At 43.2% G+C, this 25854-nt stretch overlaps 2 protein-coding genes across 4 annotated transcripts in view; one reads left to right on the top strand and one right to left on the bottom strand.

The window, feature by feature from the left end:
* LOC136446230 (uncharacterized) overlaps nucleotides 1-25854 on the bottom strand; it is a 117394-nt gene that overhangs the window by 19870 nt on the left and 71670 nt on the right. The window lies entirely within an intron of this gene.
* Nucleotides 12455-23999, top strand: LOC136445946 (pleckstrin homology domain-containing family D member 1-like). 3 transcript variants are annotated; one of them, XM_066444193.1, is made up of 13 exons: nucleotides 12455-12636; nucleotides 13382-13473; nucleotides 13976-14028; nucleotides 14549-14643; nucleotides 15160-15253; nucleotides 15722-15903; nucleotides 16901-16991; nucleotides 17155-17196; nucleotides 17638-17797; nucleotides 18211-18348; nucleotides 18851-18997; nucleotides 19488-19562; nucleotides 20591-20698. In XM_066444193.1, the coding sequence occupies exons 1-12, from the start codon at nucleotides 12470-12472 to the stop codon at nucleotides 19550-19552; spliced, it is 1326 nt and encodes a 441-aa protein (XP_066300290.1). In that variant the 5' UTR covers nucleotides 12455-12469; the 3' UTR covers nucleotides 19553-19562; nucleotides 20591-20698. The 3 variants fall into 3 exon arrangements, with proteins under 3 accessions (XP_066300290.1, XP_066300281.1, XP_066300298.1); XM_066444184.1 differs by lacking the exon at nucleotides 19488-19562 and having other exon boundaries at nucleotides 20591-23999; XM_066444201.1 differs by lacking the exons at nucleotides 18211-18348; nucleotides 19488-19562 and having other exon boundaries at nucleotides 20591-23999.

Raw genomic sequence — 25854 nt, 5'->3', positions numbered from 1 at the left:
GGGACAGGATAAAGACCCGTCTCACATTAAAAACTGGCGCCCCTTGACATTGTTGAACTGTGATTCGCGTATTCTTTCCAAATGTATAGCCCTGCGTATTAAACAAATAATTCCTAATTTAATATCATATGATCAGACTGGTTTCTTACAAGGGAGGTGCATTAGTGACAATATACGTCGGATTTTAGAAATTATAGAATATTATGAACGTAATGATTTACCTGGTTTAATTTTTGTTGCAGATTTTGAAAAAGCATTTGACACTATTAGACTTGATTTTATTTTCAAAACACTCGAATACTTTGGCTTTGGTGCGGGATTGATTGATTGGATAAGAGTTTTGTATAAAGATATAAGTAGTAAGGTAATCAATTATGGACATATTTCCCACCCCTTCATCCTGTCCCGTGGAGTTCGCCAAGGCTGTCCTCTTTCACCTTATTTGTTTATTTTAGGAGTAGAACTTTTAGCTAATAAGATAAGAAATAATATTGGAATAGAAGGATTAACTACGTATGGTATAGAGTCTAAAATCTCTCAATATGCCGATGATTCTAATTTCCCCCTGGCCCCGAAACTTGGTTCCCTCTACTCATTAGTTAAAGATTTAGAAGATTACTCTTTATTATCTGGTTTAATTCCAAATTTCGATAAATGTAAAATAAAACGTATAGGTTCTTTAAAGGGTACACATTTCTATCTTCCTTGTCCCTTGCCAATTCAATGGACAGACGGCCCCATCGACCTTTTGGGAATTCATATTCCTGTACAACTTTCGGATATAATTAGTATAAACTTTGATAGGAAATTCACTAAGATCGATAAACTTTTATTTCCTTGGAAGACAAAGACTTTAACACTCATGGGTAAAGTTACTTTAATAAATACACTTATTGTATCGCAATTTATATATTTACTTAGCTCGCTTCCGTCCCCACCGCCTGATTTTTTTGTCAAATATGAAAAGAAAATATTTCGATTTCTATGGGGAGGTGGGCCGGAGCGAGTTAGTAGAAAGACTATTTACAGTGCTTATGAACAGGGGGGACTTAAGCTAAGAAACTTGCGGTCTGTCGATCTCACCCTAAAAGCCTCTTGGATTCCTAAGCTACAGTTAAACAGAGAATGGTTCTGTTCCAAGTTTTTATTTATGTCTTGTTCATTGTTACGGACTTCCTTGTTCCCCTTTGTACAACTTTCTGTCCGTGATTTTGATAATTTTATGGGTAAGAATCCGCCAATAACTTCCTTTTTCAGACAGGTCATACAATATTGGTTGCGCTTCCAACTCCGACCCCCAGAGGGTGTGGACGAGGTCAAACAACAGCTTCTCTGTTTGAACTCGAATATATGTATTGGTCAAAAACCATTCTTTTCCACAGCTTTTGATACTGGGGGAGTTCGATTTCTTAATGATATATTGGATTTAGAAAATAGATTTCTTTCTTATGAAAATTTCATTCTAAAATTTGGGGATGTGTGTACAAAATTACAATACAATCAGTTAATTTCTGCTATACCAGCTCACTGGAAAGCATTACTAAAGAAAGCATCTCATAGCTTACAAGTTTGCATGCCCATTTGTAGAGACACAACTTGGCTTAGAAAAAAACTCATCAATAAACATTTGTACCTTTTTTTTATCAACGATGACAAGGTTTGTGAACCGTCGTATAGAATACAACTGTCTTGGGAGGAACTTTTCAACACTCCTATCCCATGGAGATAAGTTTACAGCTTACCTTATAAGCTCACAATTGATACTTATACAAGGATGTTTCAGTTTAAGACGCTTTTTAAATTCTTAACAGTAAATAAAACACTATACACCTGGGGCCTGGTAGACTCCCCTCTATGTAGTCTGTGTCATGAAGAGGAGGAAACAACCATACATTTATTTTGGAATTGTAGAATTGTAGCTAATTTCTGGGCTGAAGTGGTGGGTTGGTTTTTTTAACTTAACAAAGATAAATTTACATATGAATGCTTTCAATACTGTCCTTGGTGATCTAAGCGACCGATGCCCTGTTCTGTCAAATCTTATTATTCTCTTAGGTAAATGTTATATATTTAGATATCGTAAAAATCATGTTGATTTATCTGGTTTTATTTCATTTGTTTCCTATTTTCAAAAATTAGAATTCATTATTGCCCAACGCAAAAATAAGATTCAGAAACACATTGGGAAGTGGGGGAAACTACATATTGTTCTATCTAGTTAATTTCCGTTATTTTCCTGTACAATGATAGGGGTTCTCACGGCATTTTATGATCATACTCTTTTGTTCTTGGATTTTAAGTTTCAGTTTTGTTGTTACACATGTGCCTTTATTCTCCTTATTGTATGTTTGCCATGATTTTCTTTTTGTAAAATTTATGTTGGTTATAAACAATAAAAAGACTGATCTATAAAAAAAAAAATACCCGCCAAGTGCCCTATCGTTTGAATGTAAAGTTTAAACATTCTGATAAAGAGATTGAATTTTAGACCGGAGCACTGAATTGGTCTATAATGTTTTATAAGTATGGGTGGGGGGCGTAACTTTGGTCAGCTATTACTCCCTAACCATGAATGAGAAAGTAAAATGATTTCGTTTCCTCAAATACCCGCCAAGTGCCCTATCGTTTGAATGTAAAGATTGAACATTCTGATAAAGAGATTGAATTTTAGACCGGAGCACTGAATTGGTCTATAATGCTTTATAAGTATGGGTGGGGGCGTAACTTTGGTCAGCTATTACTCCCTAACCATGAATGAGAAAGTAAAATGATTTCGTTTCCTCAAATACCCGCCAAGTGCCCTATCGTTTGAATGTAAAGATTGAACATTCTGATAAAGAGATTGAATTTTAGACCGGAGCACTGAATTGGTCTATAATGCTTTATAAGTATGGGTGGGGGCGTAACTTTGGTCAGCTATTACTCCCTAACCATGAATGAGAAAGTAAAATGATTTCGTTTCCTCAAATACCCGCCAAGTGCCCTATCGTTTGAATGTAAAGTTTAAACATTCTGATAAAGAGATTGAATTTTAGACCGGAGCACTGAATTGGTCTATAATGTTTTATAAGTATGGGTGGGGGCGTAACTTTGGTCAGCTATTACTCCCTAACCATGAATGAGAAAGTAAAATGATTTCGTTTCCTCAAATACCCGCCAAGTGCCCTATCGTTTGAATGTAAAGATTGACCATTCTGATAAAGAGATTGAATTTTAGACCAGGGCAATGAATTGGTCTATAATGCTTTATAAGTATGGGTGGGGGCGTAACTTTGGTCAGCTATCACTCCCTAACCATGAATGAGAAAGTAAAATGATTTCGTTTCCTCAAATATCCGCCAAGTGCCCTATCGTTTGAATGTAAAGTTTGAACATTCTGATAAAGAGATTGAATTTTAGACCGGAGCACTGAATTGGTCTATAATGCTTTATAAGTATGGGTGGGGGCGTAACTTTGGTCAGCTATTACTCCCTAACCATGAATGAGAAAGTAAAATGATTTCGTTTCCTCAAATACCCGCCAAGTGCCCTATCGTTTGAATGTTAAGTTTGAACATTCTGATAAAGAGATTGAATTTTAGACCGGAGCACTGAATTGGTCTATAATGCTTTATAAGTATGGGTGGGGGGCGTAACTTTGGTCAGCTATTACTCCCTAACCATGAATGAGAAAGTAAAATGATTTCGTTTCCTCAAATACCCGCCAAGTGCCCTATCGTTTGAATGTAAAGTTTGAACATTCTGATAAAGAGATTGAATTTTAGACCGGAGCACTGAATTGGTCTATAATGCTTTATAAGTATGGGTGGGGGGCGTAACTTTGGTCAGCTATTACTCCCTAACCATGAATGAGAAAGTAAAATGATTTCGTTTCCTCGAATATCCGCCAAGTGCCCTATCGTTTGAATGTAAAGTTTGAACATTCTGATAAAGAGATTGAATTTTAGACCGGAGCACTGAATTGGTCTATAATGCTTTATAAGTATGGGTGGGGGCGTAACTTTGGTCAGCTATTACTCCCTAACCATGAATGAGAAAGTAAAATGATTTCGTTTCCTCAAATACCCGCCAAGTGCCCTATCGTTTGAATGTAAAGTTTAAACATTCTGATAAAGAGATTGAATTTTAGACCGGAGCACTGAATTGGTCTATAATGTTTTATAAGTATGGGTGGGGGCGTAACTTTGGTCAGCTATTACTCCCTAACCATGAATGAGAAAGTAAAATGATTTCGTTTCCTCAAATACCCCCAAGTGCCCTATCGTTTGAATGTAAAGATTGAACATTCTGATAAAGAGATTGAATTTTAGACCGGAGCACTGAATTGGTCTATAATGCTTTATAAGTATGGGTGGGGGCGTAACTTTGGTCAGCTATTACTCCCTAACCATGAATGAGAAAGTAAAATGATTTCGTTTCCTCAAATACCCGCCAAGTGCCCTATCGTTTGAATGTAAAGATTGAACATTCTGATAAAGAGATTGAATTTTAGACCGGAGCACTGAATTGGTCTATAATGCTTTATAAGTATGGGTGGGGGCGTAACTTTGGTCAGCTATTACTCCCTAACCATGAATGAGAAAGTAAAATGATATCGTTTCCTCAAATATCCGCCAAGTGCCCTATCGTTTGAATGTAAAGTTTGAACATTCTATAAAGAGATTGAATTTTAGACCGGAGCACTGAATTGGTCTATAATGCTTTATAAGTATGGGTATGGCATAATTTCCGTGTCAAAATTACGTTCGTAAAAAACGTCACGTTTTGGCGTTTATACGTGACGTATTGGGGGTCAATACGTCACGTATGAAAGGCCTACGTCACGTATGCCGGAACGTACGGATACGTGACATACATATGGTTTTGCAATTTCCGTGTCAAAATTACCTGCATAAAAAAACGTACGATTTCTCGTCCAAACGTCACGTATAACAGGTCATACGTCACATAAGGCATATACGTCACGCACTAAACGTGACATACATATGTCGTGGCATTTATAGATCAAAATATCGTATCTATGTAGACGTCACGTTTTGTGGTTATACGTTACGCACATAAATGGGTTATGTTAACGTACCACGTTAACGTAACGTATGTACGCCCTTCAAGTTATTATAAAAAACAACGTTAACATAACGTAGTCGTAGTTATCATAACGCATCACGTTAACGTAACATAGTCATTTACGTTATCATAACGCTAACGTAACGTACACTAGAGTGAACCTTTATAATAGGCGTGTTCTGTTTACGTCATTGGTTTATGTTGTGTATAACGTCTACGATAGACTCGTTCTGGTGACGTCATCAGTTTATGTTATGTACAACGTGTATGATAGACTTGTTCTTGTGACGTCATCAGTCTATGTTTTGTAAAAGCCGCAGCACACAATGCATTAGTGTGGGTACAAAGTAGTACGGACACAATTTTTGATGCCTGGCTAGAATATCTTTGTGAGCATTAGCCAGGTTTAAACTGTGCCGTGGGATATACTGTCTGAATTGATAAATTGAATTGTGAACCATTCTGTTCGTGTATATTCGAAAGTGCGCCATACTACGCGTCAACCCGTTCATTGAGTGAACTCAACAGATCGGCGATGCTCTTGTCGACTGTCCGCATCAAATCGTCGTCCAAATGCCCGAAGGTCGCGTACAGTCTTCCTATCCTCTGCCTCGTATTCGCTCAGACTTGACCACAAGCCCTTTGCGAAATCCTTCGAGCGGCTCTTGAAATGTAAATCCTCCAGGGAACGGGGAACTTTCTCGTCCCGGCGCAGAGAATCGTAGTGGACCTCGGAGCGTGCACGTCCGACCCGACACTTGCCAACGCCATGAGGTCCCTTGTGTCCCTTCACGGGTAGAGAACAAGCACGACTGTGAGTACTTGGAACCTGCCATGATCCTAGCGCGATGCCGGAAGCGGTGACCTTGAAGGACGAAGACGAACACGAGCTGGAAAAACTTGAAATTTTAGAGAGAACGCGTTAACGGACCGCTGTGGCCGGCACGCGCCCTGTGATCGCCGAGTGACTGTCGGGCGGAAGTGGTCTGAGCGGAGATGCCGACGGGGGGGGGGGGGGGGGGACACGTGCTTCAGGACCCGTATGTCGGGGGCGGAGCTTGACCACGGAGACGCCAGACTACGCGTCAACCGTTCCATGGTGATCAGCCATTGCTTGGAAATCAAGGTGGTCGTGAGCTCGCTGCTTGTGTGGATTACCGCCCAGCGGGCCGGGTGACAGTTTACAGTTCACCATACTTTCTGTAAAGACCCATTGCGTTATCAGAATATGATTTTACATGAATGTTATAGCCGACTTGATGGATAAAATATGGGGAAGTATAGTAGAGCATTTGTCATCGATTGTGTAACTATTGTGACATTCGTCCCATTCTCATCCATTTGAAACCTGAAATTGTTGTCTGGCCTTGTTTGGATCTGAAATGTTTAGATTTATGTGGGTTAGGATATGGAGGGATCACTATGTACTTCTGTGGAATACTGCCACACGGAAATAATGTTCTGGTCTGTCTATTACCATGTAAAAGTAGTGATGGGCGATGGTTTTGATCCCATATATGACCGCGGCTACAAGTATCCGCGAGAACTAACAGACACAATATCTGCCCGTACACATCGATTGTACTCGAAGATTCCCTCTCATGAACTTTCCAAGCCCCTTTGTGTCGATTTTGTGGACACTCTGGCAGATCACACAACAAGGTGGTCTTTATACAACCATCAGAGAATCACACCTTTTTGTCTCCAGTTGGCTTATCACAATACAAACTTGCACCTGGTAGGGAGAGCGGGCAAAAAAACATGGGACATTTGATATAAAGGTCACAATCTTCTACTCTCCAAGCAGAGGTTAGTGGGGCAGATCGTCACCGTTTTATCATATGCCCCGTGGTTTTAGTTTGGATGGGGCAAGCGGACAAAAAACGGGGCATATATTATGATAAAACGGTGACGAGCTGCCCCACAAACCTCTGCTTGGAGAGTAGTAAGGGACAATTAGAGAAGCCCGCGGCCGTCGCTCAGAAAAAAAGGATCTTTCATTGCCTCCATTGCAGACTCCGTCCGGCCAAGGAGGTTGGTGAGGCTGTTTACTTTTTCAAGTTAAAGCTTTACTATTACATTTTTTTGTTATTGCTGGCCTTCTCGGTCTTCCCGGACAGCAATAAGAAGAAGAAAAATGTAATAGTAAAGCTTTAACTTAAAAAAGAAAACAGCCGTAAGAGTCTGCAATGGAGGCTAGATCTTTCAACCAATATCGATCTTCTAGGAGCTCTTCACATCTGCTTTGAAGCCCAAGCATCTGCTTGGATCACAAATATCTGATGGATCCCAAACATCTGCTTGGAGCCACTACCATGTGCTTTTTTAGATAATTTTCCAAACAGATCTATAGGTCCCAATATCTGCTTTCAGTCCCAACATCTGCTTTAAGCCTCTATTATCTGGTCGGAGCTCCAAACACCCATTGGAGCTAGCCTCCTTCGCAGACTTCCTATGAACAGCGGTGTTTATATTGGGGGGAGGGGGCAAGGTTCTCTGAAGGGAGTTATGTAGCCAAGGGAGTTGTGTAGCCGAGGGACGCTGTACACAACTCCCTTCAGAGAAGCTTGCCCCCCCTTCCCACAATATAAACACCGCTGTTCATAGGAAGTCTGCGAAGGAGGCTACATTAGAGCAGAACGAGAAAGGCACAAGCCTCACTCAGAGTGCCAGCCCTTTTTAGCTTTCCACGTCCGCTCGCCACGACCCGCTACCTGGCTAAAAAAAAGAGCTGACACTCAGGCTAGAAAGGCATATCTATATAGAGAAAGCACATGTTAGTGGCTCCAAGTAGATGTTTGGGCTCCAAGCAGACCCTATCTCCATAGCCGACCCCCTTCATACAGCTGACTCTTATTTGGCCAATTTCTACTATTTTCCCAGCGACCCGCAGAGACTGGTAGAGAAACATTTATTGTGAGAACATTTACAAGGCTCAACCATAAAACCTCCTTGGCTCAACCAAGGCGCGAACCTCCCACTGGGACGTGCGCGGGTGACTGGGCTTGTGCCAGAAATCGGTCATAAAAAGATTAGTAACCCGGACATTCGTACGGCTGTTAACATTACCACGCGCGAGGAGGGGAGGCGACACCTTTATTGAATAGAAATATTCCGCCCTGTATGAGTTATCGCAGATCTTATAATTAGGTTGCAAAACATACTTCTTCTTCCAGTTTGATACGGTCTTCGCAACATATAGATCTGCTTGGAGATTATGGCACATCTATGATCTAGAAAAGAACATATTCCAAGCAGATGTTTGGGCTCCAAGCAGATGTTTGGGCTCCAATCAGATGTTTGGGATCCAAGCAGATAGTTGGGATCCAAGCAGATGTTTGGGATCCAAGCAGATAGTTGGGATCCAAGCAGATGCAGAGAGCTCCAAGGAGATCGATATTGGGTGAAAGATTTAGCCTCCATTGAAGACTCCTTCCGGCTATTTTCTTTTTTAAGTTTTACTCATACATTTTTCTTGTTGCTGTCCGGGATTAGGACCGGGAGGCCAACAATAAGAAAAAAAATGTAATGATAAAGCTATAACATGAAAAAGAAAACAGCCGGAAGGAGTCTGCAATGAAGGCTATGAAATATATTTTTTCTGAGTGACGGCCGGGCTTCTTTGACTGTCTCTTACTAATCTCCAAGCAAAAGTTTGTGGGGGAGATTGTGACCTTTTTATGATCTTTTATCAAATGCCCGTTCGTCCCATTCTCATCTATTTGGAACCTAAAATTGTTGTCTGGCCTTGTTTGGATCTGGAATATTTAGATTTATGTAGGGTATGGAGGGATCACTATGTACCTCTGTGGAATGATATACGGTGCCTGGTCTCCCAGGATAGGGAGTTTTGTATACGAGTACAATCTTTGCTGATCTATAAATGCTGGCACACGGAAGTAATGTTTTTGTTCGTGACGGGCGGCGGTATCAACTCCCCTGTACTTTTAAAATAGGCTCTACGAGCCTCTGCGGGTCGCTGGGAAAAGAGTAGAAATTAAATAGAGCCAATTATATGAAGGGAGTCGGCTACGGCCTATTGGACCCTCTCTCCATGATAGCGGACTCCATTCATACAATTGACTCTATTTGGCCAATTTCTACTATTTTCCCAGCGACCCTCGGAGACTGGTAGAGGCTAATAGACGGGTACACAGTATTCCAGGATAGGTCTGGCCGCAGTACACGGTCACCAAATCTGCCGTCGAAAGACCGAACGTCTTAAGTCTCCGGAGCATAAACATACATTTGTTGGCCTTCTTGGTAGACTCGCAGACTTGTTTGTCCCATTTCAGATTAGACTGAAACCAGGTTCCCAACACTTCAGCAACGATCACTGCCAGAAGGGATCAGAAGGGGTTTGCCCCCGAGAGTTATGGGTGGAGGGGGAGGTGGGCTCTTCATAAGACATAGTCAGCACCATACATTTCTTAGGGGTTTAAAGTTGCGCAGTGTTGGACCATACTTCAAGTGAATCCACTTGATCATGAAGGTATGACTGTTTGCGCACATTTCTGTTTTCTCCGAGTGTTAAATCGTCCACATATTTCCATCGATCGGCTAGACACTCTGACAGACCACACATGGTGGTCTTTATACAATCTTCCTGTTATAAAACATCAGAGAGCCACACCTCTTTGTCTCCAGTAAATATCACAAACTTGCACCTGGTGGGGAGAGCGGGCAAAAAAACGGGGCTTTTGATAAAAAGGTCACAAACTCTCCACCAGCCTATGTTTGCAGAGTAGTATGCTAAGAGAAGCCCGGCCGTAACTTTCATAGCCTCCATTGCAGACTCCTTCCGGCTGTTTTCATTTTACTGCAGTCAGTGTCAAAGGAGAGAATAAGTTAAAATAACTAGAAGATGATGCCAATTTGAAGCTTCTTTACCCGCCCTTCTCTTCTTTCTGACAGGATGGGTATACAGTGTTGTAAAACTTGAAATATTCACCTTTCTTCCTTGAAATCATGACACTGCTAAGATGGTTTTTCTGCCACAGAAAATGATACTGATTATTACTGATATAGCCGCAAACTTAAAACACCATGAAAACCTCCTTTTCACTCCCACCACAAAATCAAATCCATGTGAAAACTAGAGTTCCACGAACACATATCTTCGCCGAATAATCAGGGGATTATACCAATAGTCAAGAGACTTGAAGTTTGGTGGTTGTGTTCAGTTACTCTCGTTTAGGATATTTTGACAAAATGTCACTGCAGATCAAGAGCAAGCTGCTAGGGGGCCCAAAGCTACAACAATTCTACTTACATCACAAGCTTCCTGACACCAAAGGATCAAGACCATAGCACGTTCAGTTAACGTTCTGCTGAAGTACCAGGGTCACATACTAGGGGCCCAAAATCGACCCTGACCTTCGTCTTCCCAATACCTGCCCACATAGTCATACTCGTACCAAGTATCGTCATAATCCATCCATTCTTGAGTTATGCTGACTACAAAAATCCGGGACCACAAACATCGCACACAACCACAGACGTTAAGGGCGATGCTGAGACCGTGTCAGATAATGATCACTTTGAGGGGGTTTTCAAACCAGAGTGACAGTGAAAGTGAGAGTGACCAGCAGACAAAGTATCGCACTGAAGATCGGACAGACTCTCTAGTCCTGCGTACTGATGAACGTTACCCCCCTGCTCGCACAATAGGATAGTCCGTGTACTTTGCCCCTCTCCTGTCTCCTGTGCACCTCACGTTGGTAACATAATTTACCGGGCTCGTTAGTCCTGACTCCTGCTGGACACAACAAACCAGTGCCTCAGACACGCATGTGGTAGCTGAAACATCGATTCTTTGAATGATTCCCTTAGCCAGATCATTGGTGGAGGAATCTCTAATTTCTTCCATGGTCACCCAAGACGTGTTGCCAAGGAAGGACAATTTCTCGGTGACGGCAGTTCCCCTCCCGGGCGGTAGGTAGCGATGATAGGGTGGGAGGAATTCCGAACTTTGACCTCGTATGAAGACTAAATTGGAAGACAAGTTCGTTGTTGCGTTCTTTAGGTGGCTGAATGAAGTAGTGTTTCCCTATCAGGTACGACGTCAGGACCATCTGGTTGACGATAGTCCCTCACAGGGCCTGACCTTTCCTGTGTTTGTTGATTTAGCTCCGTCCCAGCGGGAGAGTAGTTTGGACGGTGGTAGTGAGATCACCAGAGAGCATCAATCTAATTTACACAGGCCTGCTGACAAGCAGGTGTTGTCCTTGAATATAGGTCAATAAAATGTACTTAAACGCAATCATAAACAAGCCTATTTCACCACTTAATGAGACCCTGATTACAATTTCATACGTCTATATTTGTTAATCATTACCTCAATAACCTACCTGTCCAAAGCAATGCAAATTCATCAAACCCTACCCGAGTTATTCACCTCCAAAGGTAACATCAAAAAAGCCCACTGCAGTTCTAAGCAAGCCACTAGGGGGTCTAAACTTACATCAGTTACTACCTGCCCCAAGAGCTGTACACCACTTAAAAATCATTACCATAGCACTTGCATGAAATTTGACTACAAGCTTTTGGCGGATTGATAAACTTTCCTCATTTATTATGCAAATTATCGTCTCATTTGCATGACAAGTATTCAATTATGTAAAGCATCACTGAAACTATCCACATGCCATAGATTATGATAATCCGTCAATCCCTGCTGAAGTTATTCGTCTCCAAAGGTATTAACAAAAACGCCAACTGCAGTTCCAAACGAGCAGCTAGGGGGCCATAGTTCACACCACTCACTTGCCGTCCCAGAAGCTATATACTACCTAAAAATCATGAACCTGACGCCTCCAGAAAATTTGGCCTGAAACGTTGAAGCTCCGCTGCAGTACCTCATATACCCGCTAGGAGGCCCATTATCGAACTTGACCTTCCTCTTTGACACCCCTAACTATCCACTAAATATCATGCACAACCGTCAACAGCTCCTCGAGTTATGCTGGCGACATACAAACTCTCACACACACAAAGCCTGCTGCAGTACTGTAGGAAAGCGCCAGATTAATCATTGTTAAACTTGACCTCCGTTTTCACAATCTCTTCCTACCTACCAAAAATCATTGAGATTCATCAACGTTTCCGTCACTTTTTTTGCCTACATACAAACACAGAAAAATTAAAAGTCCGCTGCAGTACTGTTGGAAAACGCCAGGTGGACGATTTTTGAACTTGACCTTCCTTTGCACAACCACTACACACCTACCAAATATCATGAAGATCTATTAAAGGTTTCCCGAGTTATGCTCTTGACATACATACAGACCCACACAACATCCGGCTCAACCGAAAACATAATCTACTCCGAGTTCCTCGGCGTAGATAATAAGTGAATGTACAGTATTTGCAGGGGAGTTTTGGTCTCCCTTTCCATGATAAAATGTCACGTTACAGTTGGAAACAAGAATTCAATTTCAATTCCAGGAGAGTAAATCCTGCATGTTCACCCAGTTTTGTTGTGTTTCCTCAGCAAACCGTTGCCCTAGCGACCGACAGTGAGCCTGACAGGGACAAGTGGGTGGAGATTCTACAGAGCTCGGGGAGAGTGTGAGTATCCTCAGCTGTGTTTGTTTGTTTGTTTTGCCCCGTGTATGCATAATCAGCAAAATGCATTCTCCTAGCAGAGCCTCGCCCGCAGCCGATACAATATGTCTTGGGGAGGCTCTGCTAAATTGGGCTGAGGTTTCCACCAATCAGAGAATCAGCTTTACCAAAAGAAAAATTCAGGCAATTCTCTCATTGGGCCATGACCACAAAAGTGGAAACCTCAGTCCTGTTTAGCCACAGCGAGGCTCTGAATAGGAGAATGCAAAATTTCCACAAATATCTATTGTGGCCTGACTCAGGTGACCCACAGCAGTGTTTTTGGATGCTGGAGTCAATGGGAAAAATAATCTAACCAACTTTTTGTTTCTAAAAAGTTGTCGCAACGGCCAGGTTGTCCTTATAATGAGGGTGGACACTATTGCTGGTTTGACTAGCATTAAAGTCCTATCCGTCGAGCCTGACATAAAGGCCATGTTCAACCCATCAGGATTGTTATGACCTTGTAAATCATGACCTTGTAAATCATGACCTTGGAAATCATGACCTTGGAAATTATGTCCTTATCAATCATGACCTTGTGCATCATAACCTTGTGAATCATGACCTTGCAAATTATGTCCTTGTGAATCATGACCTTGAAAAATATGCCCTTGTGAATCCTGACCTTGAAAATCATGACCTTGTAAATCATGACCTTGTGTATCATGGCCTTGTGCATCATGACCTTGTACTGCTGTCCCGCCAGCACGTGGAAGAACGCCCAGCTGGGGGAGGCCATGATCCAGACGCTGGAGCAGCAGGGCCTGCAGATGGCCAAGGAGAAGCAGGAGTACATCAGTGAGTCCAGTCGTGTTTCTGTGTTTTCAGATTTGCTGTTTTTTATATTATTTGCCCCCTCTACGATAACAAAAGGATGGAGCTGTTTAAGGAGGCCACCAAATTCCATACTAATTTCTCCACGTTTACAGACAAAGAGAAAACTACTATTCTCTTAACATCACAAAATCCACATATTACAAAAAAAGTGGGATCATTTGTCTTCCACTGGAAAAAGAAGTCAAACCCAATAAGTCAGAATTTAGTGTCAGTAGTTAGAGTAGTCACATGCTATACTGTTCATCATTGTCTGTCTGTCCTTTTCATGTAACATGTTGCATGTACTAGCATTTAGCCTACGGGCAAGAGCTTACAATAAACTTTCAACTTATTCTATTGACACCTCTGGTGTCCTCCATGGTGTTCTATAGTAGCGTGTGTAGTCCAGTGGTTGGTTGGTGATCTAAAGGTTGTGAGTTCTAATCCCGGCTCTGTCGCTCACCCGACGTTTCTGCCTCTCCAGACCAGATCCACACTCAGGTGCACGAACTATGCAACGAGCGGGAAGAGAAGGAGGTCAGAGTCATTAACCTGTTTGTTTGTTTGTTTGTTTGTTTGTTTGTTTGTTTGAACCGTTGTTTATTCATGAGAAGCTCAAGTCGGCCTGCAGGTCGCTTTTCATTGAGGTCGTGAGGGAAGAGGTAATGGTCAGACAAGATATAACAGAGATACAGATTACATCGTTTGTGAATTGAAAATTTATCCTGTTTTTAGTCTAAATGCACCTGTATCTGTATCTATATAGCTGGTATAACCGCCATTCGGCGTAACACATCAGCTTCGCAGGCCCGCGGCGCGGCAGCAGCTGGTTATATTACACCTAACGACCTGTCACGGCTAACCTTCGCATATCTAACTGCATGCATTGTTTAAAGCTATCTAATGAGGATGCTTTAGATAGTAGCTGTACTTGGTTGTAACGAGTTCCACTCTACGATTGTTCTAAGAAAATACGAAGTGTCCGTATTCTCCAAAATGAATTTTAAACCCTGATTGGTGAGTACAAGATTAAGATGTTTGTTGTTGGTTTCTTAAGGAGTTGGAGAGAATAACGAAGGAGCTGGAGGAGGAGAAGAGCAAGGTGGAGAAGGTCGCGGAGCAGCTCAGGACGGAGCAGGACAACGTCAGAACGTGAGCGAGCTTTTCAATCATTCCGAATCAAGGGTGAACTTTTCAATCATGTCTTTCCATTCTACAAGTCCTGCAAATTGTTAGGATTTCATTTAAGTGTAAATGATTTAAACATCATGGTGCATATTCTTTTAATTAGCGAACTTCTAATTTTCCCTGTGAAGCAAGGTTGGAGAGTGATTTCCAACAAAATTGTAACATCACACACCCCTAGCAGTTTTGTCTCAAACTGCAGCTTACTTTTGAACTGCAGGCTTGAAGCAGGACAATCCTATGTGGAAGCTATTTTCCCATGGCAGAGATATTCTGAGTTCTGTAAATCTTGAAAGTTTTCAACCGCAAATTTGTGACAACGTAGGAAACTCCAATATATCACTACTGTACAGCAGAATTGTTCAACAACACCATAAAACTCCTACCATGAAAGAAAGTCCTCCCAAAAATAACTGAATTTACAGTATCATGGCTGGAATCATGTTATTATCATTAAAACCTGACATATACTCCTCCCTACAGAGAGCTGGACCAGACAGTGGAGGCCCTAAAGGCGATAGAAGACGAGAAACAGTCGCTAAACACAACAACCTCCGACCTACAACTCAGACTACAGGTAAACTGCATTAAAACGATAGACGATAAACCGGATAGTGAGTGAGTGAGTGTGCAGTATCATCATGGTGAATGTTGGTCTCGACAACCACTCAAGGGACTGAGGAAAAGTGCTTAACAACAGGGAGTGATTGCTCCACTCAATGGTAGTTGAAGAAACTATCTAAAATTGGACGGGGCTGTTTTACTGTCGCTTGTGACTGGAGATCGTTGGCTGCGTCCGGTGGTTGGTCGGCCAGGTTTGACTGTAGTTTTTATTCAGGCTCTCCTACAGAATGGAACTTCTGATTTCAGAGAGTTTTTAAAAGAAATTGAATCAACACCAGCCCCTCTTTCTTTTCCACCTGGAAACTCACAGACTGATTATAAAGATTAACAAACCTACATACACATTGAAAGAATACCGTTGATGTTTCACACTACTTACCTGACTGCCACTCCTTGAAGACTCTGTCTTGTCTCGCTCCAGTTCCTTGCAGATGAGAAGAACAAGATCTTGGCAGAGGTGGAGGAGAAGGAGAAGCTGACCCAGAAGTTAGCGGACGAGAACAGCTCCTTAGCCAGGACCACGGACTCTTTCAAGGGCACGCTCAAGGACATCGAGGACAAGATGAGGAGCATCGCGCAGGAGAAGGAAGAAGCCGCACAGAGGTGAGTCTTCGGTCCTGCCAAGGTTCAGGCTGACTCAACTGCTTGTAATGCCAAACCAGATTTTATCATTCCCAAATTGCAAATATCACTGTCTCCATCATGAATCTCCATCGTGAACCTGCAGTGGCTCCTCGTTTGATCCGGGGGTTGCAGGTTGTCGGGTGTGGCTCACCATGATAACTGTGTTGCAGGTTGTCGGGTGTGGCTCACCATGACAACTGTGTTGCAGGTTGTCGGGTGTGGCTCACCATGACAACTGTGTTGCAGGTTGTCGGGTGTGGCTCACCATGACAACTGTGTTGCAGGTTGTCGGGTGTGGCTCACCATGACAACTGTGTTGCAGGTTGTCGGGTGTGGTTCACCATGACGACTGTTGCAGGTTGTTGGGTGTGGTTCACCATGACAACTGTGTTGCAGGTTGTCGGGTGTGGCTCACCATGACAACTGTGTTGCAGGTTGTCGGGTGTGGCTCACCATACAACTGTGTTGCAGGTTGTCGGGTGTGGCTCACCATGACAACTGTGTTGCAGGTTGTCGGGTGTGGCTCACCATGACAACTGTGTTGCAGGTTGTCGGGTGTGGCTCACCATGACAACTGTGTTGCAGGTTGTCGGGTGTGGTTCACCATGACGACTGTTGCAGGTTGTCGGGTGTGGTTCACCATGACGACTGTGTTGTCTGGTATGGTTCACCATGACGACTGTGTTGTAGGGTGTGGTTCATCATGATGACTGTGTTGTCGGGTGTGGTTCACCATGACAACTGTGTTGTTTGGTGTGGCTCACCATGACGACTGTGTTGTCGGGTGTGGCTCACCATGATGACTGTGTTGTCGGGTGTGGCTCACCATGACGACTGTGTTGTCGGGTGTGGCTCACCATGACGACTGTGTTATCGGGTGTGGATCACCATGACAACTGTGTTGCTGGTTGTTGGGTGTGGCTCACCATGGCGATTGTGTTGTCTGGTGTGGTTCACCATGACGACTGTGTTGCAGGTTGCTAGAGAAGGAGGAGTTGGCACGGCAGCTCGAGAGGGAGAAGGACTCGTACTCTGTTCAGGCGCAGGAGCTGCAGTCTTCCCTCGATGTTAGTATCTTACTGGGCCTACTTCTGTTTGTACTGCACAACTTTTACATAGCATGATGTGATATCTGATGAAGAATCTGTAACATATTCCTTGATCCAGCTATTTTACACACAGTTCCAATCTCTGCATAATCCTCTTAAACTGCTTTCTGGTTTTTTTCAGGACTTAAGTGCCCAAAAAGAGATGACAGAATCAGAACTTCGGGTAAGTTATGTTGGTGGCTCTGCTTTTGTTTCTTACATGTCTCCATCCTGTGCAAAAAAAAGTCTTCATGTAGTGGTCTTGTGGCAAGGTGGTCTTGTAGTTAGGGTTAATGAGGTTTTGTACAATCTTATACAATTCATTTCTTTCTTGGGTATATAATCTGCTTTCTACCACAAAATGACATTCGTCGTCTATTCTATTCAAAGTACAATGTTACATAATCGTTGTTCTAGAGGAGTGCGGGTATGTCTTCCAGTTTCAGTCTGTAGATTCTATGGAAAAATCCTTTTAAAGCTGACCCTTCTCCCCCTCTCCCTGCTGCTGACCCTTAACCCCCTCTCCCTGCTGCTGACCCTTAACCCCTTCTCCCTGCTGCTGACCCTTAACCCCTTCTCCCTGCTGCTGACTCTTAACCCCTTCTCCCTGCTGCTGCTCCACCAGGAGGAGGTCGTCGCTCGGCTGAACACGGAGAAGCGGCTGCGGCAGGCGGAGGACGCCCTTGAGCGACTCGACCTTGCGCTGAGGGACCTCATCGGCGAACAGAAGGCCGCCAACGGCAACCGCAGCAGTCAGATGGTCGCCGACGTCGGCAGTCTCAAGAGTAGGTACCAGCTGTAGTGTAGTACGATGTAGTAGTATCCAGTACTGTGGTAATCAGGCTCAAGAGTAGGTACCAGCAGTACTGTAGATGGATCCATATTTCTGCTATACCATTATTTAATCATGCAGATGCAGAGACCAGTTGATGATGACGATGATGACTAACAATCATACAAATGTTTGAACTCAAAGTTTCCAATGTCTTGCTAAATGTAAAGTGACCAGTAAGTGTATATTTCTGGGTGGATTCAGTTCTGTTCTGTCGCTGTTGTCTTTCACGATACTAGCTGTAACTTCTTCACTCGTTCTCTTGACACATTTTGGTCTCTTCTCCCTGTGACCCTTCTCACCTCTACCCTGTCACCCCTCACCTTCGACCCCTCACCTCCGACCCCTGCTGTCCTCTGACCTCAGCAACCTTCCGGACCCTGGAGGCCCATCAGGCCCTGGACCGTCTGGAGGTCACGGTGGCAGAGTGTGCCCTACAGTGCAATGACCTCATGAACCTGGAATGTCAATGTCAAATCATAGCCGACATTGCCACGATTCGACGTAAGTCTTTCCGCCTTTCTTCCTCTTCCTCCGTGACTTAAACTTTCAGGATCTTCCTAAATCTGCACTGTCTGTGCTTCCGGCCTGACGAATTCACTGTTGAAACAAGCTGTAGATACTGTAGTGAACATCACTTATTAATCTATTCTATCAATCTTGAAGAGCACACATGGTTAGTCCCTTATCTTGATAGATTGAATTGTAAGTTAGTAACAGTGACAGCTGTCTGAAGTGGGACGAGTCAAAGCTGACGATCTTCCTATCCAACCTCTGCTTGGAGAATAAGTTTATACAGATAATTGATTGTTATTATATTGTAACAGTGGGGTTCAAGTGCCACCTACTGATCAGTCTAACGGGTCCAGACCTTTTAGCCTAGCGGTTAGTGCGTTGAGTTATGAGCTAGCAGCTTGGATTCGGCACAGGTTCAAATCCCGGGAGCTACTCGCCCTTTGTATTTCAATGTATTGTTTGTTATTGTTTGTTTGTTTGTTTGTTTCAGAGTATTTTGAGGAGTGCGCCCAGGAGGCGAGGGTGGATGCGGACAAGCCGGTCATCATGAAGAATGCTCTGCACGCCCGCAAGAACTACGTCCGTAAGGCGGCCACCATCCGCTTCAAGAGGGCCAAGTCCACCAGCAGCGCTAGTGGTGAGTCCGAGGCACCGCAGAAAGTTTGCAGCTCTTATAGAGGCGCCTAGGTTTTCATACATTGTCAGTTAGTGCCATCAAAGAAGCCTGAAAATACTCCAGGACCTATACTATGCTATCAGGCTTTCTAGTATTCTGCAATTTGTGTAAAGCCAGCCATGTTACATGTGCTTTCTTCCCACGAAGATGTGCAGTGAAGATCATTTTTATCTGATGGTATTCTATGTCCCTGTAGCTCAACTGGTAGCGGCTTCACAGTTGAGCTCCTGGTTCCAATTAGTCGGTAACTGGGAGACCCCAGTTCAAATCCAGTGAAGAGCATCCTGTTTGGAGGTGCATTTGTCTTTCGGAAGGGACGTAAATGGGGGTCCCGTGATCATGGAGGTGTCTCAAGCATGTTAAAAAGCAATACAACAGCCTCATTACTCAGATGGGTACCTAATGGCTATACTTCAGATGAATAATGATTTGCACAAATTTTTTCCTCAAGGATCGCTGATGACTGCGAGGAAAGTCAAAACTGCAGCTGAAGACAAAATCAACACGACATTCTGAGGACCGGACGGTTGGTAACCATGGCAACAGAGCACTTCCTCAGATTCATCCTTTTTTTCTCTTTTTATTTTGCTCAGGGTGGGGTCAGGGGTCACTGGTGGTTCCTACTCATTCCGTCCTCTGTACAGGCATTGTTAGCGTTGTCGTGGTGATCTGCTGTTGTCGTGGTGATGTGTTGTCATGGTGATGAGATGTAATGTTGCCAATGCATGATGGGATCGTTTATCTTACCAGCATGCACTGTTTTCTGAAGCTCTCTAGGCCAAGCCTGAGGAATGCATGGCTGTGAACATCAAGCGTTTAATGCAATAACAGGCTGTGTGCAGCATGGAACGTCGCGACCCGAACCAATGTTTAGTCATTAGACTCATTAGTAGAAAGTAGAAAGGTTCATTGCTAAAACAACATAGCAGCCGACTGGCTGAATTGAGTAATTGCTGTGCAGGTCGTATTCGAAAACTAACTATTTACCGCTTATACAAATAATACTTTCAATTGGCAGAGACAGATACATTATGATTCTAAAAGGCAATTAAGCAGTTAAAACAACTGGTCAGATGAGTAACGGTCTGCATTAATGTGTAAAGGCAAGACTTCTTTGCAACAATGAACATATGCGACATTACCAAATCTGTGTCATAAGTATAAGTGGTGGCTTCACTGTAAATGCATAACATCCTTTGCTGCGTTTTTTTTTTAACCCTTCTAATGTTTAAGGCCCATCAGAAGTAGAGTTGGACATGACACCAAGAGGGGAAATTCAACATCCTGACTCTCATCTCTCATTGCCCATTACATCATTTAGAATTGTAGGATAGTTTAGCCTTTAGTATTGTTGATTTGATGCCATACATTGTACCATGTGCGATTGTTGAGCAATAAAGTTCATTCATTTCTGAAATAAAAGACACTAACACTTACATGACGCAATTTCTGCCAACTGTGAGTTTCAGTGAAACTACATGGCACCTTAAGCATATTTTTTCCATCTTTTTATTGTGAAATTTGCACGATGATGATGTTTTCCCTTTTTTTCAGCCCCCTCCTCCCGCCACAAGGAAGCGTTCAGCCCCTGCTCCGCAAGGCGGGCAGCCCGTATGGTGACCTCTGACCCACAGCTGAGGCACAGCATGATCGACACCCTGGCGGAGGTCGAGAGGGACCTGAAGGTCATGTACAAGGACCAAGTGTAACAGCGCCTTCTAGCAGCTGTGTAGGGTACTGCAAGTACTGTAGAACAGCATGGAACATTTTTCTCATATTGTATAGAACACAAAACATGTTTTTGTCAACCTCAAAAAGTAGTTATGGCTGATTTAGTTACAGTAATGATTATGTGAATTAATGAATTTAGTTTAATTGAAAGTTAGAAGTTAAAAAAACAATTATAATCAAGGAATTTATTTCACAAGAGAGTTTTTATGTTTGAAAGGCAAAAGCCACAAATTGTATAATTTTTATCATGTGAATCTGGGTGTTTAGGGGTCAATATCTGTCATGTCTTTACGTATTTTATGTCTTTTTATGTATGTACGCCTGGTGTTCTGTTTCTCTTATGGGGAAGTGCAAAATGGTGATCTAGGAAAACTCACTGGTTTGTGGGATAGAAATCTGCTTTCTGCTGAAAAAAGGTGCAGCTTGCAATACTGGCAGCTTGCAATACTGTCAGCTTGCAATACTGTCAGCTTGCAATACTGGCAGCTTGCAATACTGTCAGCTTGCAATACTGTCAGCTTGCAATACTGTCAGCTTGCAATACTGGCAGCTTGCAATACTGTCAGCTTGCAATACTGGCAGCTTGCAATACTGGCAGCTTGCAATACTGGCAGCTTGCAATACTGGCAGCTTGCAATACTGGCAGCTTGCAATACTGGCAGCTTGCAATACTGGCAGCTTGCAATACTGGCAGCTTGCAATACTGGCAGCTTGCAATACTGGCAGCTTGCAATACTGGCAGCTTGCAATACTGGCAGCTTGCAATACCTTGTAGGTAGGCATAGGAGGGTGTCTGTGTTCTGATCATGTTCATAGCTATCACCCAGTTTTAGACCCTGAATGTGAAACTGGTCATTCTAAAATTCTAAAAGACTCTGGAATTCTTCTTGTGCCACGTAAATTTGAGTATTTTATGTACTGGAAGAAAGATACAGCATGTGTGTCAGGCCCCCTCTGCACCAGACAGGGATTGCTCTTGATGACAGCAACATTTTTACTGGACTTTCTTGTGCCTTTACAAACACTGCGACTCATACAGATCTGTAGTTGTCCAAACTGTGTTCTCTCACAGCAAAGAAACTAACAAAATTCTGGGCCATCTATTCCACAAGCCTAGTCAACATGTTTGACTGACTTCCAAACTGTGTTCCTTCACAGCAAAGAAACAAACAGAATTCTGGGCCATCTAATCCACAGCCTACGACATGTTTGACTGACTTATTGTTTTGATGAAGTGACCTTACAAACATGTGACATCCGCAGTCGGTCCAACTTTTATGCAGCCCTCCATCTCGGTTGAGCTCTGGTGTGAGTTATCTCCTCTATGGGGGCCTGCATGTCCCTTTCAGCAGAGCATAATCAGCTGGTTTGATTCCATGTAATTTGATGTTTTATCGGTGCTGAAGGTATAGCATAATGGGCTCCTGAATTTAGTGTCAACTGAAGCCAGTCTGACGAATTTAGCGTAATATGTAGCCACTGACCTCCTGAATTTAGTATGACGGTAACGTTGGGTAACCTAAATTCGTGGGGTACTTAAAGTCGGGATTTTTCGAAAACGGGGTATTTAGGGATATGTGCTAGATGCAAAATCAGTTATAACGCCAGCAATGCAAAGCAGATAGACTAACGTATTCAGAACACTGGCTGAAAAGCTTCGATAACCATGCATTAGAAGTTGGCGACGTCAAAAACTCTCCGTCCCTTATTGACAGAGTCTGGGGGCTTCGTGGGAGAATCACCCAGCACGGTTGTTCGCTGGTTTATAAGACAAATGTCACATCTCCTGCCTGCTAAACACAATTATTTATAAGACAACTTATTACAATCTCTTTTGCTAACCTGCAACTGGATTCTAAGTGTGATCAATCAACAAAACTCCTCTCTGTTGCTACAACCTACGGCACGTGTATTTTCCCGCCGCCATATTGTTAACCAGAATCCTGTTGTCAAGCAGCCGACAAAGGTTTGTGAGGAACACTTTTTTGTCTAAATGCTGCGTGTGAGAGTGGACTGAGGAAGATATTTTCCTCAAAGTTTGCTCCTAACACAACAAGGAACACATGGACATAGTAGTATTACCATTGCTACGGCATCCAGCTAACTTCCCATGAATAATGTAACGACTTACACGTTGCCCGATGATGACGATGGGCCGACTTTGAGTGAAGTTCTACCGACTCAACACACGGGTTGTTCCCGAACTGGCCTGATGTGTGCGGTACGGCCGTTTTTTCGTGTATTTTTTTTACTTGGACACGTCTATATCCATAGCACTCTCCTCAAGCCAAGGATAGAACGAATAGCTGCTGTATAAAATGTGATTAGCGGTAAGATATTCAAGACGAATCTTCTCTCCCGAATTAATGTGCCCCCCTGTCCGACAGCACCATAATTGTGCGTGCGGCGGACGGTAGTTTCAAGTTGAAATATTATGGTGTCAGCACGACTAGAGATAAAATCTACCATATATATGATTAGTGCAAAGATAATACATGATACTGACAGAATAATAGAAAAAAAGGATGGTTTATTGTTCTGCTAGATTGATTTCAGTCAACCATTATCGGAAAAATCCCGAATTTAGGTTACCCAACGTTACCTCCCCTCCTATAAATTGTAGATCATCTATTTCAGCATTTTCTTTTAAATCTGAGAAGCAACAAATTGAACTGGTGTTGCCTGAGTATGAACTGGTGTGGCCTGAGTATGAACTGGTGTGGCCTGAGTATGAAGGCTTTGAGACTGATGACAGAAACGTCATCTGAGCCTTATTCTTTACCAGCGTTAGAAACCATGTAGGCTCCTTTCTAATTCTGTATATAGTTGTAGTAAGGCCAAGTCATTTCAAGAGCAATTTCTATACTCCCCAAGCAGAGGTTTGAGACAGGCTGCTTTTTGACAAGTTTCTATTTTGTCCCGTTTTCTTCATGTGGCCAAGCCAAAATAGAAAGCCTGACAAAAATGCCTTAGAACACGTCAAAAACCAGCCGTAGCCGGAACCTCTGATTGGAGAGAAAATTTTTTGTCGATGTGTACATTTCTAATACAAACATTTTAAGGTGATCATGACTGTGACTCTTAATGTGGGCGTATTCTGTCAACGGCCAGTTATTGTGTACAGGTTTCTCGTACTTTCTAACCAGGAATTTTATACATTTTAGCTATAGCAGATTACTGTCAACGAGTCTTATTGAATGATTGTACAAATACAAAATCATGTGAAACCCTTCATGTGTGATCGCTTGAGTGGTGTCTTTTCTCCAAGCAGAGGTGTCGATCGGGGAGCCCGGAATGGCCTAGCTGTCAATACTTTTACTTGTTGTCTTGTCTGATATAGCCCATATGCCATATAAGCCCGTATGCCATATAAGCCCGTATGCCATATAAGCCCGTATTCCATATAAGCCCGTATGCCATATAAGACAGCAAGTAAAAGTACGCCCTGCAACAGTCGCCACGGCTAGGAGCGATTTTAACGCTTTCCTCCCTCCTGACTGAACAGTCCCCAAATAATGTGGCGGATGATCCCGTAAGATAAAACGATTCGCCAAACGATGAATGAATGAATTATTGTACAAATATACCCACTGGATTAAGTACAGGTCACAAAAAAAAGGAAACAGATACATCTATAAATACACTGTCAAATTACTACAGGAATTCTAAACTACATTGATTTCGACTTCTCGTTTCTTCGTAATGGTACGTAGGGAAGGGCAGGTGCACCGACGCAGATTTTGGAATGATATCCCCACCCTTGGAGAATAAGTCCTACACACACACGTACACAAACACACACACAGGCATACAAACACACACACGACGTACACAAACACACTCACACAGGCATACACACACGTACACACACACACAGGCATACAAACACACACACGTACACTATAATACACGCAGGCATACAAACACGTACACAAACACACACAGGCCTTATTACAAACACACACACGTACACAAACACACTCACAGGCATACACACACGTACACACACACACAGGCATACAAACGCACACACGTACACTATAACACACGCAGGCATACAAACACGTACACAAACACACACAGGCCTTATTACAAACACACACACGTACACAAACACACTCACACAGGCATACACACACACACACACACACACAGGCATACAAACGCACACACGTACACTATAACACACGCAGGCATACAAACACGTACACAAACACACACAGGCCTACAAACACACACACGTACACAAACACACACAGGCACACACACACACACACACCTCTCTTTTTCGACTGAACCAACAACAGCAGGGAACTCAAGAAAGCACTTTAACTGGCTATAGAATATATCAAGGGTGGCAAGATAGTTATAGCCAGGGTGCCATCCTGTTTCTAGGGGGCTCCTACACTCCCATATGGTCTAGTGGTTAGAACTTGGCGCTCTCACCGCCAAGGCCCGGGTTCGAGTGTAGGAGACCCCGGTAGAAATAGGATGGCACCCAGGCTAAGAATACTTATAGTAAGATGGTTAGGGTTGTTCACTTCGAATGTAAAGGTCCTAGGTTCGAGTCCTTGGCAGGCCACAATATTGTGTCCTTTGGAAAGGCATTTCACACCTATCTCTTCATTCAACTTCGGTTAGGTACGTCCTCTCAGAACTTCGGTTAGGTACGTCCTCTCAGAACTTCGGTTAGGTACGTCCTCTCAGAACTTCGGTTAGGTACGTCCTCTCAGAACTTCGGTTAGGTACGTCCTCTCAGAACTTCGGTTAGGTACGTCCTCTCAGAACTTCGGTTAGGTACGTCCTCTCAGAACTTCGGTTAGGTACGTCCTCTCAGAACTTCGGTTAGGTACGTCCTCTCAGAACTTCGGTTAGGTACGTCCTCTCAGAACTTCGGTTAGGTACGTCCTCTCAGAACTTCGGTTAGGTACGTCCTCTCAGAACTTCGGTTAGGTACGTCCTCTCAGAACTTCGGTTAGGTACGTCCTCTCAGAACTTCGGTTAGGTACGTCCTCTCAGAACTTCGGTTAGGTACGTCCTCTCAGAAGGGACGAAAAGCTGGAGGTTCCCTGAGGAGAGGTACAACT

Source organism: Branchiostoma lanceolatum, chromosome 1, assembly GCF_035083965.1.
Source record: "Branchiostoma lanceolatum isolate klBraLanc5 chromosome 1, klBraLanc5.hap2, whole genome shotgun sequence".
Lineage (NCBI taxonomy): Eukaryota > Metazoa > Chordata > Leptocardii > Amphioxiformes > Branchiostomatidae > Branchiostoma > Branchiostoma lanceolatum.
This window is presented reverse-complemented; position numbering and strand designations above follow the sequence as displayed.

Excerpts from the sequence above, each read along its gene's own strand:
- LOC136445946 (XM_066444184.1), top strand. The coding sequence starts at position 12,470 with ATGTCACGTTACAGTTGGAAACAAGAATTCAATTTCAATTCCAGGAGA. Across the intron at positions 14,644-15,159 it reads GAGCAGGACAACGTCAGAAC|AGAGCTGGACCAGACAGTGG; the intron begins GTGAGCGAGCTT and ends TCCTCCCTACAG. Across the intron at positions 17,197-17,637 it reads TGACAGAATCAGAACTTCGG|GAGGAGGTCGTCGCTCGGCT; the intron begins GTAAGTTATGTT and ends CTGCTCCACCAG.